At 38.3% G+C, this 17,257-nt stretch overlaps 1 protein-coding gene across 2 annotated transcripts in view; it reads right to left on the bottom strand.

Moving 5' to 3' along the window:
* Nucleotides 1–5,880: 5,880 nt before the first annotated feature.
* The window catches only part of LOC140371760 (RAS guanyl-releasing protein 2), a 47,848-nt gene continuing 36,471 nt past the window's right edge, over nucleotides 5,881–17,257 (bottom strand). For both annotated transcript variants that reach the window (XM_072458966.1, XM_072458968.1), the window contains 3 exons: nucleotides 13,910–14,068; nucleotides 12,465–12,527; nucleotides 5,881–10,168 (listed from right to left, as the gene is read on the bottom strand). In XM_072458966.1, coding sequence (XP_072315067.1) covers nucleotides 12,469–12,527; nucleotides 13,910–14,068 — 218 coding nt within the window. In that variant the 3' untranslated portion in view covers nucleotides 5,881–10,168; nucleotides 12,465–12,468. The remainder of the gene's footprint in view (nucleotides 10,169–12,464; nucleotides 12,528–13,909; nucleotides 14,069–17,257) is intronic.

The raw sequence follows: 17,257 nt of genomic DNA, 5'->3' as shown, positions 1-17,257 counted from the left end.
GAAGAATGATGTCGCATTTAAGAGGTTACAGTCGGCAGAACTCATTACACATGTTTAATATCAATCAAATGGTCAGTAACTATATTTAATTCCGTTGCATTTGCACTGTCGACCGTTAACTCTACCTTAAAAGTACCATGTGTCGTGTAGTTATGTCCTTGTCCATCTCTAGGCATAACTTTGTGTCATTTCACGGAAAAATAACACAAAAAATAATCAATAATAACAATACTATCAATAAATATGCTGCTTAAAATAAAGCTTTGTAACAATACATTCATATCTATTTGCAATCTTTCACAGATGAGCACGAAGATGAAAGTCAACAGTGCCATCAGGTGGATTCAAATGGTAAAACAGGGCTGAGTGGTGCAGCTGATGGTGTTTTCCATCTACAGCACAGTATGAAATGGATTTAGGACATCGGAAATGTTCAACTTCAATAGATTCCTGTAGTAGACATTTGAAACTAACGTCACTAATGTTTTACAACCATATTTTACCCATGTTATAATTTGGGAAACATGATAAAAACGTGTTAAAATATACATAAATACATTAAAATGCAGAGTTTACATGATAAAGACCACAAACTATAACCATACTGAATACAAATATGAATCATCATTAACAGATCTCATCATTCAATGTGCCCTTTTTACTGTGATATACCATGCAATATTTTTTATTCTTTTATTAAATTGTATTCTAAATCATGTTTTTCTTACTTCTAAATTCAACGGTACACATAGTTCTGTTTATTATTATTTTTCGTATTTTAAAGCACTGAAATTTTTCTTTCAAAAATTCTAGAATGAGTGACTTGTGTCAGAGACAGTAATAAAGGTGTCATCATAATGATTGCACAGTTATTCCTACTTCAAATATTAAATATATATATATATATTTGAAGTTTTATGCTGTCCTCCAAAGGGTAAAATAAAGTAAACTCTTGCTAGCGTGAGTTGCTTTTAACTCCAAATCCATATCTGCAGTTATAAATAATGTCGACATAAAACGGGCGGAGTCATATGAATATTTGGTTGTCATGATCGACTCACAATTATCGTGGAAACATCACATTGACTTCATCTGTAAAAAGACCAAACAAAGAATATATTTCCTCTGCCACCTCAGGTCATTCAGGGCCACACGACAGGGCCACACGACAGGGCCACACGACAGGGCCACACGACAGGGCCACACGACAGGTGCTCCTGCTGCTCTTCAGCTCCGTCGTCCTCAGGGTGCAGCAGCTGTAACACCGTACCACCTACTGGGCTACCACCGTATCTCGCAGCTTTACTGTAGCTCCATCACACGCAGCTTTACTGTAGCTCCATACCTCGCCGCTGTACTGTAGCTCCATACCATGCAGCTTTACTGTAGCTCCATCACACGCAGCTTTACTGTAGCTCCATACCTCGCCGCTGTACTGTAGCTCCATACCATGCAGCTTTACTGTAGCTCCATCACACGCAGCTTTACTGTAGCTCCATACCTCGCCGCTGTACTGTAGCTCCATACCATGCAGCTTTACTGTAGCTCCATCACACGCAGCTTTACTGTAGCTCCATACCTCGCACCCGTACTGTAGCTCCATACCTCGCAGCAGTACTGTAGCTCCATACCTCGCCGCTGTACTGTAGCTCCATACCACGCAGCAGTACTGTAGCTCCATAGGCAAGGCAAGGCAAGTTTATTTGTAGAGCACATTTCATACACAAGGCAATTCAAAGTGCTTCACAGCAGGAAAAATGCATTCAAATCACAAAGAAATTACAGAAACAGAAATACAATAAAATTAACTAAATTAAAAAATATCAATCCAACTGATTTTCTAAACTAATAAAATCACAAACAAAAGAGAAGAGTGCAAAGAAAAAATCCTTTCAGTCATATGCGCAGCTAAACAAAACTGTTTTTAGCTTAGATTTGAACATTGTCAGAGTAGAAGCCTGTCTCACATCTTCAGGAAGACTGTTCCAGGTTTTAGCTGCATAAAACTGAAATGCAGATTCCCCATGTTTTGTCCTGACTCTGGCACCAGCAGGAGGCCGGTCCCTGAGGTCCATACCACGCAGCTGTACTGTAGCTCCATACCTCGCAGCAGTACTGTAGCTCCGTACCTCGCAGCAGTACTGTATCGCTGTACCTCGCAGCAGTACTGTATTGCTGCTGTACCTCGCAGCAGTACTGTATTGCTGCTGTACCTCGCAGCAGTACTGTATTGCTGCTGTACCTCGCAGCAGTACTGTATTGCTGCTGTACTTCGCAGCAGTACTGTATTGCTGCTGTACCTCGCAGCAGTACTGTATTGCTGCTGTACCTCGCAGCAGTACTGTATTGCTGCTGTACCTCGCAGCAGTACTGTATTGCTGCTGTACTTCGCAGCAGTACTGTATTGCTGCTGTACCTCGCAGCAGTACTGTATTGCTGCTGTACCTCGCAGCAGTACTGTATTGCTGCTGTACCTCGCAGCAGTACTGTATTGCTGCTGTACTTCGCAGCAGTACTGTATTGCTGCTGTACCTCGCAGCAGTACTGTATTGCTGCTGTACTTCGCAGCAGTACTGTATTGCTGCTGTACTTCGCAGCAGTACTGTATTGCTGCTGTACCTCGCAGCAGTACTGTAGCGCCGTCCTTCATACATCAGTCCATCCTAAAGTTAAACCAGGAGCTTAATCCACAAAATACACATAAACATCAATAATGTCTTCAGTATTAGTATCAGTATTAGTTAGATATCCAACATGTTCTGTATGTTTGTAATGTCATTGTGTTTATGTGACGGAGCCGCTGTTTCAATGAAAGACAAATTCCGGATCTTGGATCTGACAAAGAAGTGTTATCTGTCCATTCAACATGACACGTCTTATGACAACTAAACCTCTTTAGCTTGTCAGGTCAATGACAATGACATTGTAGCCTTCTATTTTTGCTAATGCTAATCCAAACCCATAATTAATATAACCCTGACATGCCTTCATTAGCCTATAATTAGCCATAGCGCTCTTCATTTCCCCTCATCATCTGATCAATATCACTCACAACTCGAGGCTAAGTGGCTGCGCGGCAAGTGGCACTTTTCTTGTCTCGTTGTGAGGTATCAATCACAGCTCCAAAATAGATACTCACTGTCTAAAAGGCGAAGGGGCCGGCTGTGACTGCCATATTTCAAAATCTTTACAGTTGTCCACCTCGTATTGATCCAAACTCAAAGAAAAACACATGGAATTTTAATATTGATATTTTGAGAGTAAGAATAGCGCATCCACCAACATGTCGACGCGGTTAGCATCTTGGAAAGTTTAAGATTTCATAACTCTTCCTGTGTGACCTTAAAGAGGCTATTTTGGACTCGATGTGTATTGAAAACAAAGTAGGCTATGCTAGCAAAGTTTGTGCTGCTAAATCCAAGTTAGTTAATCAACACATCTACATCTGCTTTACATTAGAGACATAACATTAATAACAGAGTAAAAAATAACTGAAAAACTTCATGACATTGAGTTGTTATTAGTATGTTGCACAAACATACATAGACTTTAACAATTGTAGTCACATTTGCTAATATAAGAATAGTATTAAAATTGGGAGTAAACCTGGACTAGTTCAGGCAGAAAAAATGACTAGAATAGAATAAAAAAATTAAGATCACATCTTCAAATTGATTGATTAATTGACCAATCATGACCAGTTGCCTGTAAAAAAAAATATCTAGTTGTATTTTGATCATCATAAGCGTTAACTTGACTATAAGGACTTAAAACAGCAACAAAAATACCTTTTTTCAACAATGCACTTTTCATGTAAATATTGTCCATCTAGAAGCCTTCAGTCACCATAAGCTATATTTGGTTTATAATGTATTTAAAAAGTCTCAGTGTTATAATTAATAATAGTTAGACTAATCGACCAATCGAAAATATAATCTCTGACCAGTCGACTGCTAAAATATGGAACATGCAAGTTAATAACCTTTAGGCGTGTGTATTTCTTTCACATCACAACTATATGGAAGTCAGCGATAGCCGTTACTAACGCTTCATCTTTGCAGTTTATCAGTAAACAGGCCGTTTCTGCAGCGTCACATGGGAGCACTCAGCCCTCTCCTTTAACACTGGAGAAGATATGAGCTGTCTAAGGAGGTTGCACAGAACGGCCCAATCAATGTGGCCGCATTGAGCTCAAGATGGACACTCACCTGTGGCTAAAGGACTTCTTCTGCAGGAGTAATTACAGCCATCATCGTGCAGCCTTTCAGATTCAGCACGTTTATTACAGGAAGATACTAGATATTGTCGTGCCAAATTGCTCATTTACACTCAATTTAGTTAGTTAGTTTAATTTAGATGGGTTAAAAATGTTGCACCCTCGAATGATACGATGATACATTACGTTTTGCAACTTTTAGTAAGTCCACGGTTCGAAAATACACACATTTGAGGCACGCAGGGTTACAACACCCAGAACACACCTGAGCCACACTCAACACAATGAATAGGCGTGGCTGACCTACTTTTAACTCCACACGCCGTCCAGGTACAGCCCCTTTCATGGACGTGCACCCTAATTCAAGTGCTCCATGATAAATGCACAATCCAACACACAAAAGTAATAATAATTTAGCAGTGTATTGTACCATCACAATTACATATTAGCATAATAAATTAGATGAGTAACAAAAAGTTGAAAAAAATGTTTTGGACGATGATTGATCGTTGTTCTGGACCGCTGAGAATTCTGAATACTAATTTTGATCTGAGAAGTCAAAGAGCATGTGACAGATTTGCATTTGTTTTTTCAAATTATTACTTCATTTGGTGGGATAGTCTATGTGATGCATGTTTAAAATAGTTTTACATCAGTCAAGAAGCAGCTTGTCAAGAAAATTGAAGGAAGTAGAATGGAGTCTTAAAATGGAATCCCTCTGTGATGTCATCAATATGCGACATTCCGTCAAAAAGGCAGAGTACAATTTACACACAACGGACGACAAAGTAAAGGCAGTATTGTTTGTCAAATCATAGCTGTTGTGTAATTTTATATGGCCTTGGCCCTTGTTTACATTATGGTTGCTAGGTAACAGTTGTGGAATGATTTACCTACCTTGTCCAACCAGGAAGTAACATTATAAACATCACCGAAATTGTCAAAAAATAGACAATTGTTTAAAAAAAATCTTAAATATAATCATGTTAACTACTTTTTAGCAAAATGTGTTGTTTAACCTGTCATATGCCCTTCAACTATTGTATTTATTAAGTCAAGTGGTTCTTCACACCACCTAAGATAGTCTAAACTTGACTATATCAGGCATCAGATCAGAATAAACTGTCAAAAATGAGACTAAACTAAGGATAAAGTGCTACTAACTAAATTATGATGAACCCAAAGGAGGCAAAACATGAAAAGCTTTGTCTCTAAATGTAAACAGCGGAAGGCCCCATGTACCACCAGCACCACAGCTTGAGAAACGCTGCCCTGGAGGATTTGGTCTTGAACGAGGCCGGACACACTTCAAATGCAGCGGTAAATGAGATTCCCCTTCTCGGCGGACCAAATTAATGTATCTTTGTAAATAAAATCAAATATGAGACATAAGGCTATTATTTCTTTCGTTTTTTTTAGCAGCCTTCTTTTGTGTTTAAGGGTCGCAAATGCCAGTGATTGTTGATTTTATTTTTTCAAATTAGATGAAATGTAAATATTGTCTAAAAAGTTTGGTTTGAAAAGTTCTAACCTCCTAAAAGTCATAGGATACAATTAGTTAAAGCTAATTTAAACCAATAAATAAATAAATAGATGAATAAATAAGTAAATTTGAATAAATAAATAGATACATCAATAAATAAATGGCAATTCATATAGAAAACCAGAGCTGTATTCTTTCTTTTATTCACAAAAGTTTAGAACAGCACATAGTAATATTGACATTCTATTTTACACTAGTTTGACACCAACACGACATCATATAATTTAAATAGTACATACATCAGACTTATGTACTCAATTCATAAGTCTGATGATTCACAATATGGCACTCACGTTCAGATCCATAACACAACAAAATGCCCTCAAAATGCAATTAAACAGAACAAAAACAGTTTGTCAATAACAGTTTAAACAGTTTTCTCAAAATGGTTCGTATCAAGTAAAGTTTGACGTCAACCAGCATTTGTGATCACCATCAGCCTATGAAACTCTATGGGAAATCTACTGTTTTTAAAAGAAATATCCAAAATAGACATCCACAGATCAGATTATTATTCGTTACAGATTCACAAACTTGATCATATTAAGCTCATGGTCTTTGATGTTGAAAAATGGCAGCACTTTTCTTACTAGGAAAAACAATACACCACAATTTATTTCTGTTGACAGAGAAGACGTTGAACTTCGTGCCGCTTTTTGTTTCATGTGGAGAGAAATGAACCATAAAAATCTCTCTAGAACCTAAGGAGTTCTGGAATTGTGATGTCACGTGAGCGCAACCTATTTTTTGTTGAAGTACGTTACAAAACATCGACAAATCCTTGCATATTGTGAACTTAAGGGGTTCGCAATCGATAAAAATAGTATTTTTTTCCCCCACACATTTTTTTTTCTTTTACAAAAGGCTGTGCTCAGGGTAAAACAGATTTGACTTCATTACGAGGAAAACAGACAGGTACAGGGCCTTTAATTTAAACTTTGACAAACCTCCATTTCCATTGAATTTCTAAATCTATGAAAGTACAAATGGCACAAGCCTGACATTTGGTTTTCGACATTCTTCAGGACTTAAACAAACGGCAATCTATTATTCCGTGCTGCATTCACAGTACTCCGACAGCACTACTTCATATAAAGGTAAACAGATCATTCCGACATATAGATTTTTTTGAAACGGTCCATGCTGTTTTATTTTGCATTCTTTTGTCGCTGTGCTGAAAAAAAAAACAGTTCTATCCGAGAGAAACATTAGTGGTGCTGGATGTATTTTTCGTAGCAAAGTAGTTTATATGTCACTTTTACGGAAATACATGGGCGTCTTGCACCCAGAGGAAAATGTATTTTATTTATTTAAGGACATAGCATTTACATTCGACGAACCAGATGCAAATGGCTTGATTTGAATGCTGTTTGTTGCAGTTCAATATGCCTGCCACGAGGAGCAGTCTTATTTTTTTGGTCCTTGAACCTCGATCTATGGAATGCGAAACTAAACATGAGCATTTCAAGGCGATCTCATTGGTCCAAGTATGGCAGGGGTGTTCAAACTTTTTTTCACAGAGGGCGGCATTTTGACACTTATACAGGGCTGAATACGTTCAACATAGTTTCCATGAGCCGTCACACCTTTAATAATACTTAAAACATTAATATTAGGTTGGTATAACATCAAAATGCTTGAATTTTTCTAATTTTACACTAAAAAGTAAAACATTTTGCTGTTTGGACAAACATAGCAGAAAGCCAGAGGGCAAACAAAATTGGTCTGAGGGCCGCTTTTGGCCCCCGGGCCTTATTTTGGACATGCCTGACATCTCCTGTTTTTCTAATTATAACTTATATTGGTGGTATATAACCTTTTAGTAAATATTTATCATTGCAATGTTGCAGTTTGTGAAGAAATTTGAAAAAAATGTTTAAATTCACAGGAAGAAGAGTGAAAACTGAATCCGTCTGTGATGTCATCAATGTGCGACGTGCCATTGGAAACAGAGACAGTTGATACTTAACGGACACACTTTTCTGACAGTTTAATGACCAATCAACAAAATAAAGGTGATATATGTTATTATTGTTTGTGGAATCACTTATGCAAACGCTGCATCCCATTCATTCTCATGAAGCAGCAAATTAGAAAAAGATGATGTAATTTGTGGACAGCGCAGACGCATCAATTATTCAAGTTATCCGTTTTTCTGGCTATGTGAAAATGTACACAATGAGGAGAAACTTTAAATTCTAGAAAATTGTCGGGCAAAAGTATTGTAGGATTAAATCTGCTTCATTATGGTCCAAGTGAAAATCATGAGACTATTTTTTGTAAATTGACTGTATATGAACATAATACAACTTTTACACACGCATTTCATTAAAAGGTGCACTGTGTAACTTTTCTGGAGGGTCCATCACCTTCTAGAATGATACACAGTGCAACAGTTAACATATCGGTCTCCATAGAGATGGGCAGGTCGGATATGTGGAGAGGTGATCCCACTCATAGGAATAATATCTGTTTTTCAAAATACTTTTTAGCAATATAAACATCTGAAATTGAATACATGCTCTAGATAAAATAGGTTTAATGCTATACTGTGGAACATTCCAGGCAAAACAAAACTGTCTTGTCTAAAAATTATATAATTGTTACACATTAAACCTTCAAAATAATAGAACAAGCACCTCCTACTGGCTATTATGCAGTTATACACTATTAAACCTAATACTGTTTTGTTTCTGTCACATATTTACATTTCATTTAAAGGTCCCATATTACGTTTATAATATTGTAAACAAAACTAAACGTACTTGCTGCGTAGTTTTAAGTTTAAAGGACACTTATTATACATCTTTTGTACTGTAAGCTATTACATGCACTTGTGTATCTTAGTTACTTTGAGGCATTCTCTCACCAGGATTTTGCACACCATCTACTGGCAGCAGTGGGGATTACCATTGCGATACAAACAAAATCAAGGGTTAGCCGCCTGTGCTACCCACATGCTAATGTTACCTCGCAGTTGTAATGAACGTGATTTGAGGCAGAAATGTTCAGAACAAGTCTTGGTGTTGATTTATGGATTTAAAACCGCACAGGAGTATACTGATGATGTCACAAGAGTGTTTTCTGAGGCTCAGCGGGAGAGGACCTTAAATAAAAAAGTGAATGAAGCTAAATACAACCCCAGGTATGTTTTTTGATCAGGGAATGATGTTATAACATGGTTAAACGGTCAAATAAGTCCATTGTGCATAATATGTGTCCTTTAGGTGTGATATAATATTGATTCTGGTTTAGGCGTATGGACTATAAAACACAGAGGACCGTCATGTTGCACTAGATGACATCATTGGGATGTGGGTGAGTGTTTTGAGTACATAGAAAGGGAATACATTTGCTACAGAGACCAAATTTGGCCAAACACATACTATAACATGGTTTTAAATTTAATCATTTTGTTTTCTAGCATATTATACAACGTAATATATAAGATTTAATCACTCCTGCAAGTCCATATCTGTCTGCGTCATAGGCCCTTAAAAATTAGTAAATAAAAAAGTTCTGAATTCCGGAAAAGAGGCAAAAGTGAACCTAATGTTTCCCATGTTTTGCACTTGCTAACCACCTAGATATAAGTGTTATTAGAACCTAGTTACAATTGTGTTTGGCATCATTTGTTTATTTAAAAAGGTGATTATAGTAGCGTTTTAGGTTTTACTGGACAAATACTTACAGAAATTACTATGGTTGTCAAAAGTGTTTAAGTATTTATACAGAAAGTGCTATTCATTTGGGTTGAAAATGTATAGAAAATCTATTGTCTTATATATATTTTTGTCATTTGAAAAGTTTGTCATTGTGATGTCGAGTTTGCACCGTGACAAAACTAGTCGACTCTGCAATAATCTTTCATTTCATGTACAGATATACTACAAACATTACTTTTTGTGGAGCTTAAAAACTAATTTGAAACTGGAAAAAGATGGAAAACGATACATATTTTTTCCATCTTTTTTTTAAATAGAAAAGCAAAGACATTTCTTACCCTGGAAATTCAAAATGTCTGCTTATTTTTTGGTTATAAAGGTTTGAAACAAGTTGCACTTTGATCTAATGTCAACTCTTTGCCTCCAGTCGCTTCCATTCTGGAATTTTGAACATTTTATGACGACATAAGCATTTTAAAGGTCTCTTATTAGTATGTAAAAAGCTCCATTTTAAACATTCTTCATAGCACATAGAATCCACACTCACAAAGTATATTTTAACATCGATGCAGCAAGGCAAAAATCCATGATCACATTCATTAGTTTGCATCTGCGGCGCTGCCATTGAATGTCCACCAGGGGGCAGTATGTACATATCCTGGCTGTGCAGTAGTATCCTCACTTTGACTAAGTTAGGAACGCTTTCTCAGCTTGATTTCCCCATTTCTTGTAGTAGTCTGTATTCTACAACACACAAAACAGGACACATTATGTATTACAGTCAATACAAGAAGAAGCTTTAGGAGAAATGGATTAAAAATGCATTAACGTGGCGTGTGATAGATGCACAGCTTTAGGATATGATGCATCTGCAGAATACAAATTATGTATGTGGGGAAAAAGTCAGATTCCAGAGCATATTTTAAGCTGTAAATAATGACGGTTATTAGCAAAGCCGTTTGCAGAAATGTAGCTTTATCGATCAGAATGAGCCAAAAGCGCGCTAGGCTAATGAAAAACGGTAAATTTGACTGCACATACTTTTTACTTTTACTTCGGTACATTTCTGAGCATGTATCTGTACTTTCTACTCCACTAATTTTTCTAACTGGACAAAGTAAAAGTACGCTGTACGGAGAAAAATTACATGGAGAGTTGCCTATAATTACCAAAAATCGACATAATTCTTAATCAAGATTACAATTTGATGCTGTATTGGTACTTTTTATCGTAACTTTTACTTAAATAATAAACAAAAAATAACATACGTAACAAAATAAGAAATTGGAGTAATTCTTCTACCACAGTATACAGTACGGTGACATGCAGGTCCGTTATGACAACACAGTAGTAATGGGTAGATTGATAACACATACTGATATGGACAGAGATATAAGTATTGATAAAAATGTGACTTAAAACGTCTCCGAAAATGCTATATTTTCATACATTTGTAATATATTGTTCATATTTGATGTTTTCTGCACATGTATTTACCATTAGTTCAAGCAGAGGCTGAAATAAAATAAGGAGGGCCAAAGTAAAATAGGAGTACCAATGCATTTTAGTTCAAAACTCAACAGTAACTCCATATTTGCCATAGTAATACTTGGTATCAGATCGAACCCATCACTACAAAACAGATATTCAGCTCTAGTAATTAACTGGTAAACATACTGTAAATATAGTCTGATTTCAAGAAGATGATTATAGCGACCATTGCAAGAACTACAACAGTGACTACAAAGTTGCACATAAATTACACTTTAGAGGCAGTTTTATTCCAGTTTGGGTTTGATTTGGGCTTCAACTAGTATTTAACATATTGTACATTGTCATTGCAGATTGTAGTTGGTCCTTTATTCTTTATTCGGCCTGAAAAAATACGGAATAGTGATTTTGCTATTTTTTTACCATTCAAAACACATATTATTTTGTTAATTGCCATGGTAATGTTGCTCATTTTTCATCCGGCTGAAATCCATGGATACTTTTAGTACATATCTAAAATGTACATAATATTTAGGGCGCAAAGGAAATTCAATTAAAACAGTAAATACATAGTTGCAGCCTTTGGAATTGATTATTTGCAACTATTCACGTTAAAACTACATGAGATACTGTACAAGCACGTAAACTCTTCAGATTGTAGCCAAGTGCTTATGGTGCATTTATGGTGCGTTTTTGGTGCATTTATGGTGCGTTTATGATGCATTTATGGTGCGTTTTTGGTGCATTTATGGTGCATTTATGGTGCATTTATGGTGCGTTTATGGTGCATTTATGGTGCGTTTTTGGTGCATTTATGGTGCGTTTATGATGCATTTATGGTGCGTTTTTGGTGCATTTATGGTGCGTTTATGGTGCGTTTATGGTGCATTTATGGTGCGTTTATGGTGCGTTTATGGTGCAATTGTCCGACTTGTCAAAGCTTCAATAGCGATCGCACTTTTCCCTTTAGTTACTCTTTACTGCCTGCTGTCTGTGAACTAGAACTGCAACAAAAGATTATTTTAGTAATCGATTAATATGTCGATTGTTCCTTTTGATGAGTCAATTAGTTGATGAGATTAGGCCTGTGAATATGAGATTTAGTCTAAAAAATAAAAGAGTCAAGAACGTCTCGAGAAGAAAAGGCTTTTTTTCACTACACATTTAACCCTAACATTTCTTGTTTCATTTTTAGGATAATTAATGAATGCTTCTCGAGTCTTATAACGTCTTGTCTCAGCACATGGTCTGATGAGTCTGATGTTATGACTAAATTAGTTCACGACTCCTTAAATCAATGGGCCCTACAATATCCTATGTCCGGGTTGATAAATAAACTAAAGTGGATCTGCATTTTGGGCTGATTTGAGCATTTCCCCAGCGTTTATCACTCGATTGAGTCGTTACTGTAACATACCGGTAATTGTTTTTCCAACTTGACAGATGAAACACAGAATCTCTGAGAAACCTCGGACGACCGGCATCGTCTCCCTCCATTCCCGCTCACAAACTATCACTGACATTCAAATCACTTCTGGTCCTGTTTTACCTGGTTATAGGTGCACGTCGAACACGCCCTCCTCCACCGTCTCAATATCCTCCTCCTCAATCACTGCAATCAGAGTCAAAACACAAGAAGACGGTGATTTGTCGCGCGCCGAACGCCAACGAAACGCCAACGAATTCCGCGTCGGTCCGTACAGCAAAACCTCGCCGGGGATCACGCTTCGGTGGAGCTGCGAGGCGCCGGCCCCGCTGCAGAAGGCCAATCACATTACCAATGCAAACGGAGCGGTATTGTGCCGGAGAGTCTCCGAAATGTCACGCCAGAGGAGAGGTAGAGTGCCCTTCTGCTCGGAAAGTGCAGCGGATTCCGTGCGACGTCAATTAGGCAGATGGCGCATGACTATTTATAGAGCTGTGAGGGTTTGTCTGTTGTGTCTCAGCGTCGGCGTTTAGGTTTTACTCAATGGCAGTTAGTTGTGTTCACGTCGTAGAATGTGAATATGTTAACGTTTCGGATGAAGGGCAAAGAGTGACTTGTCATTTCCACCTGGACAGACTCAAATAAAGATGAAATACATTTAATGATGATATGGTATATATAGATACGTATGTGAGGTTAGGCGCTTAGACCCCGGCGGGAGGAGCAGAGCAGGACGTGAAAGGAAGCGTCCCCTAGAGACACTGGCGCTGGTGTGAATTGACTACACTGAAACTAACAGAAACAAGTCCAACTATGACTCAGGTGACAGTTCACAGTTCACACCTGAGAGTAGAACAACAAATGTTCCCGATTGGCTTGTGTTCGTTTCAGTGTGGTTAGCTCCTCCCCTCAGACAGATATAAGGCAGTGACTCATACGAGCTCTGTCAAGAGGAACTGAAGGAGCGTCGAAACGTCATCGCTCTTAAAACGTTTGTCCACAGTTGATAGAATTAAATTTGTTCTTTTATCTATGGCACTTCCCTGGGCGACTGATTATACAAACCTGATGTAATTTTGGAAGTGAATATAGTCTGTGATTGGTATGTGTATTGATTTTGACACAGTCTCAGGAAAAGCCAGAATGTTCTTACAGGGCAAAATGTCACAACTTCATCTTTCGCATCCATAATTGTCCCATTTTGCAAGTTCTGAATAATTGTCCCATTTTGTCCCTTGTTTTTTAAAAGTGTCTATGTTTAAGTTGAGTCCTGAGGTGATTTTTTTCCATTGTGTCTGTGATGATAATTGCATATATTATCCTTAATCGCAGTTTGAGTCATCCAGGTATTGTGATCGCCTTCTTCCCAGCTTCATTGCTTTTATTCTATATTCATATTTTGGCAAACCAGTTGAAATGTGCCTGTGGAAATAAATGTCTTGATTCAATTCTTTTATAAAAAGTAACTGAACTGTAAAATTGGAAGGTGCTTTTCTTATTATGCATCGCTTCTCAGATGGCAGTAAAGTCCAAATCCAGGTGGTTCTTGTAAAAGCGTGTGGCCTCACCTGAGTCCTGCAGGCTGGGCGGCGTGTTGGCGGGCGGCGGGAAACTGTAGGACCGGGCCGAAAGCGCCGGGGGGATCTCGTGGCTGATGCTCTTGGTCCTCTTCCGGCACTCCACCGCCAGACGACCGCGGCACGCCTTGTGGCAGTTCACCCCGCAGGCTGCAGGGGGCGACAGGCAGGGAGGGAGGGAACGCATCCGGGACAGGGGCAGGTTTCGGCGGGGTAGGCGGGGCAGGGGTGAAGAGCGGTGCCGGGACAGAACACAGAAAGGAGAATTGGGCAGGTCAGACAGAGGGACGAACACAGTGGGGACAAAGGGCTGGGCTGACGGAGATGCTAATGGAGATGCTAACTGAGATGCTAGTGGAGATGCTAACGGGCGGCGGCTACATGAGCACAAGCAGCGGGACATGCAGCAGGTAAGGCTAATGCTCTGGGATATCAGCTCGGTCAATTTTGAGAGGTCTGAGGGAGATGGAGGGCAATATAACGATAAATATGAATTGCAGTTTTACAACAATCAAGTGGCTACTTGTGGAGAAAATTTTAAAAATGTTTTGTAAATGACAGGAAGTGACATCACACTAGGGACACACATTTCATCCAAAGTCTATGCATAAATTACACAAAAGAAACAACTATTTTGACCCTTTAAACATCAGTTCAACAAAATAAAGCAGCCCTCATATATTTGTATTCGTCAAATAAAAAATAAAATTACATTAGATTAGTTTTACCCAGTGGTTGTTAGCTAATTCCCTAGGGCGGTGTCATCAATTATAACCACAAAAAACAATAATAAACCTAAAAAAATTGCTATTCTTTTCATACAATTTGTATAACTTTTGCAAATTTTAAAATGTATTTATCTCGACCTGTCATAGGCACTTAAAGGACACACAGTATGCTATATTTCTATTGTGATTGTCATTTAAACATGCTCTTGAGTAAATCTGCTTTGGCGTTTTGGAACTGAAGATAAGGCATTTATTAAAAAACACACATGACTTTCTAGCAGTCAAGCGTTCAGGTTCAGGTAACGTTATTTATACCCATAGAGAGGAAGAGGAAGAATTGGTTTGCAATTGGAGCTGGCTTCCATACACCACACACACAATAACATAAAATAAAGACATAAGGTAATACATGACAAACAATTACTGCAGTGCTGATCAAAAAAAGAAAAAGAAAGATCTTAAAAATAACCCACAACTAAAACGTTTTTAGTGGTTTCTGAATGTCCAGCGTGGGAAAAGGTAGTGCACTCAACGTTTCCCACAGTGCATCTTGAAAAGCAGTGGACAGCACCTGTAACTAGAGCAGTCAGTGTGGACCACAATGCATTGCGATAGTCAGGAAAAACAGCAACAGACGGAATGAAAGCAGAAGCACTGTTTTAATGCACCGCTGATCAGTGATTATTAATAAACCACTATCAATAAATAACCTGTTGCTGTGTGAAGCTGCTAGCGTTAGCTGCTAGTGTTAGCTTATTTAGCCATTAAAAGATTGCAGGCAAAACATTTAATTATCTAGTCCGTTGATTTAACTGTAAACCATGTTAAATGAAACTCGTATGATTATTATTAGTCCATAAATACATTTGTGTCGGACAGATTTGACCTTCAAACATCCATTTTATGAGAATTTAACTGAATAAGAGAGTCTGCTGTAGTGCAGGACTATGTAGTCAGTGAAGGGTCAGGGGGCTCGGGGGCACATGGGGTCTATCTCGCGTCTGCCTGTCCGTCTGAGGGAGTCGTATCTCTCCTTCACTGTGGAACAACTTCAAAGGTTTCTACTTTTTCTCAAAAAGGTTTGGTAGTTTTTCCTGGCCGAGAAGGAGGGTCTAAGGACACAGGATGCTGGGACATTGCCAAGTCCCAATGAACATTGTTTCATCTGTTTTTCACTGTCGCCCTCCGAGACAACCGCTGTTGTGATTTTGGGCATTACAAAAATCAATTGAATTAAATTCAAACACAGTCTATCTGTTTTTGTGGGGCTCAGAGCAAGAGGAACTTGTAAAGAAACAAGTGTTAATGAAGCAAAATACCACTCGAGGTATGTTAATGTGTCCTTTGAAAACTTAAATTGTTATTTTAACTTTACTCACATTTTAACATCAGCTAATTGCCTCTTATTTCAGTATTTATTGCAAATACAGGAAGTGACATTTTGACACTGGACTTAAGAAACACGCATGACCTTTATAGATTACATATAGTCTTCAGGGCTCTGGAGAGGGAAATGGTGGGAATAAAACAAAACAACTCCTAGCATGACATTGTAATAGTTCAAAAAGTATGTTTTCTTGGCCATTTCATGTGAGCTATATCTTAATAAGTTTGCCGGTTCAAGAAACACAAAATGCCCCTCATTTAAACTGAACAACTCCGACCTTCAATTAGGCAAAGCTATAGTCAAACCAATAGCGCAAGCTCATTGTCCTGTCATATTTTCCCCGAAATCAGCTCCACCAGGGCCACTGTTAATGACTGCTGTTGCTACGCTACCGCAGTCTGATGTCGACGCATGTTAGCTTTTCAACGCGCCGCCGTTAGCTCACGTGAAATTAACCTGTTCTAATGAGCCTGTATGCAGGGGATACATCATGTCCTCATGTGACCAAGCATCATGTGCCCGATTAGCTGTAGTTAGCATGCATGAGCACTAGCAAAAAAAACATTTGTGACCAAATACCGTTTTCAGCATGTAATCGTTTAAAGTCTGTAAAGTCTTGAAGCTCGTAAACCTAAAAGTTAGAGCCGTAAGCAGCGCTCCGATTGACTAAGCTTCAGTTATTCATCTCAGTTTAATTTTGCTGTCTGAAAAAAGTTATTTAAGCGGTGCACGTGCCAAAAAATGCATATGAACATGACCGATGTGTCAAAGGTTTGTGAGAGATTACAGAGGAAAGTAGCTTTACATAACCTACAAACCAGAAGCGTGCAGTGACTTTTAATGGATGGGCAAGCAGACTTTGTCAATATTGAGTGGATAAAATTTGCAAAAAATAATAGAGTTTAAAATCCCACTCTCCTGCATGAAGGGCGACCGCTGAGCTAAACTCCCATACCTGTAAAAAGTGCTGAATGGAGTAAAAAGGCTGACTAGACTGATTTGAAATACAACTAAAATCTCATAATAACATAATTAGTAGATATGATGAACATATCACAAGCTGCAAAACATAAAATGGAGTCTTCACAATATTACCTCCTGACTGAGGAGAGAAGGATGCATTGGGAAAAGATTGTTTTCACAGATAAATGAAAGTGCTTGACTGTGTGCGCTGAGAAATGAAGCAGCCTGGTCAAACATGGGGCTATCGAGAAGAGCAAATAC

This window comes from Eucyclogobius newberryi, unplaced genomic scaffold (assembly GCF_026437365.1).
Source record: "Eucyclogobius newberryi isolate DKJ021-1_F unplaced genomic scaffold, fEucNew1.0.hap1 SCAF_22, whole genome shotgun sequence".
NCBI classification, from domain to species: domain Eukaryota; kingdom Metazoa; phylum Chordata; class Actinopteri; order Gobiiformes; family Gobiidae; genus Eucyclogobius; species Eucyclogobius newberryi.
This window is presented reverse-complemented; position numbering and strand designations above follow the sequence as displayed.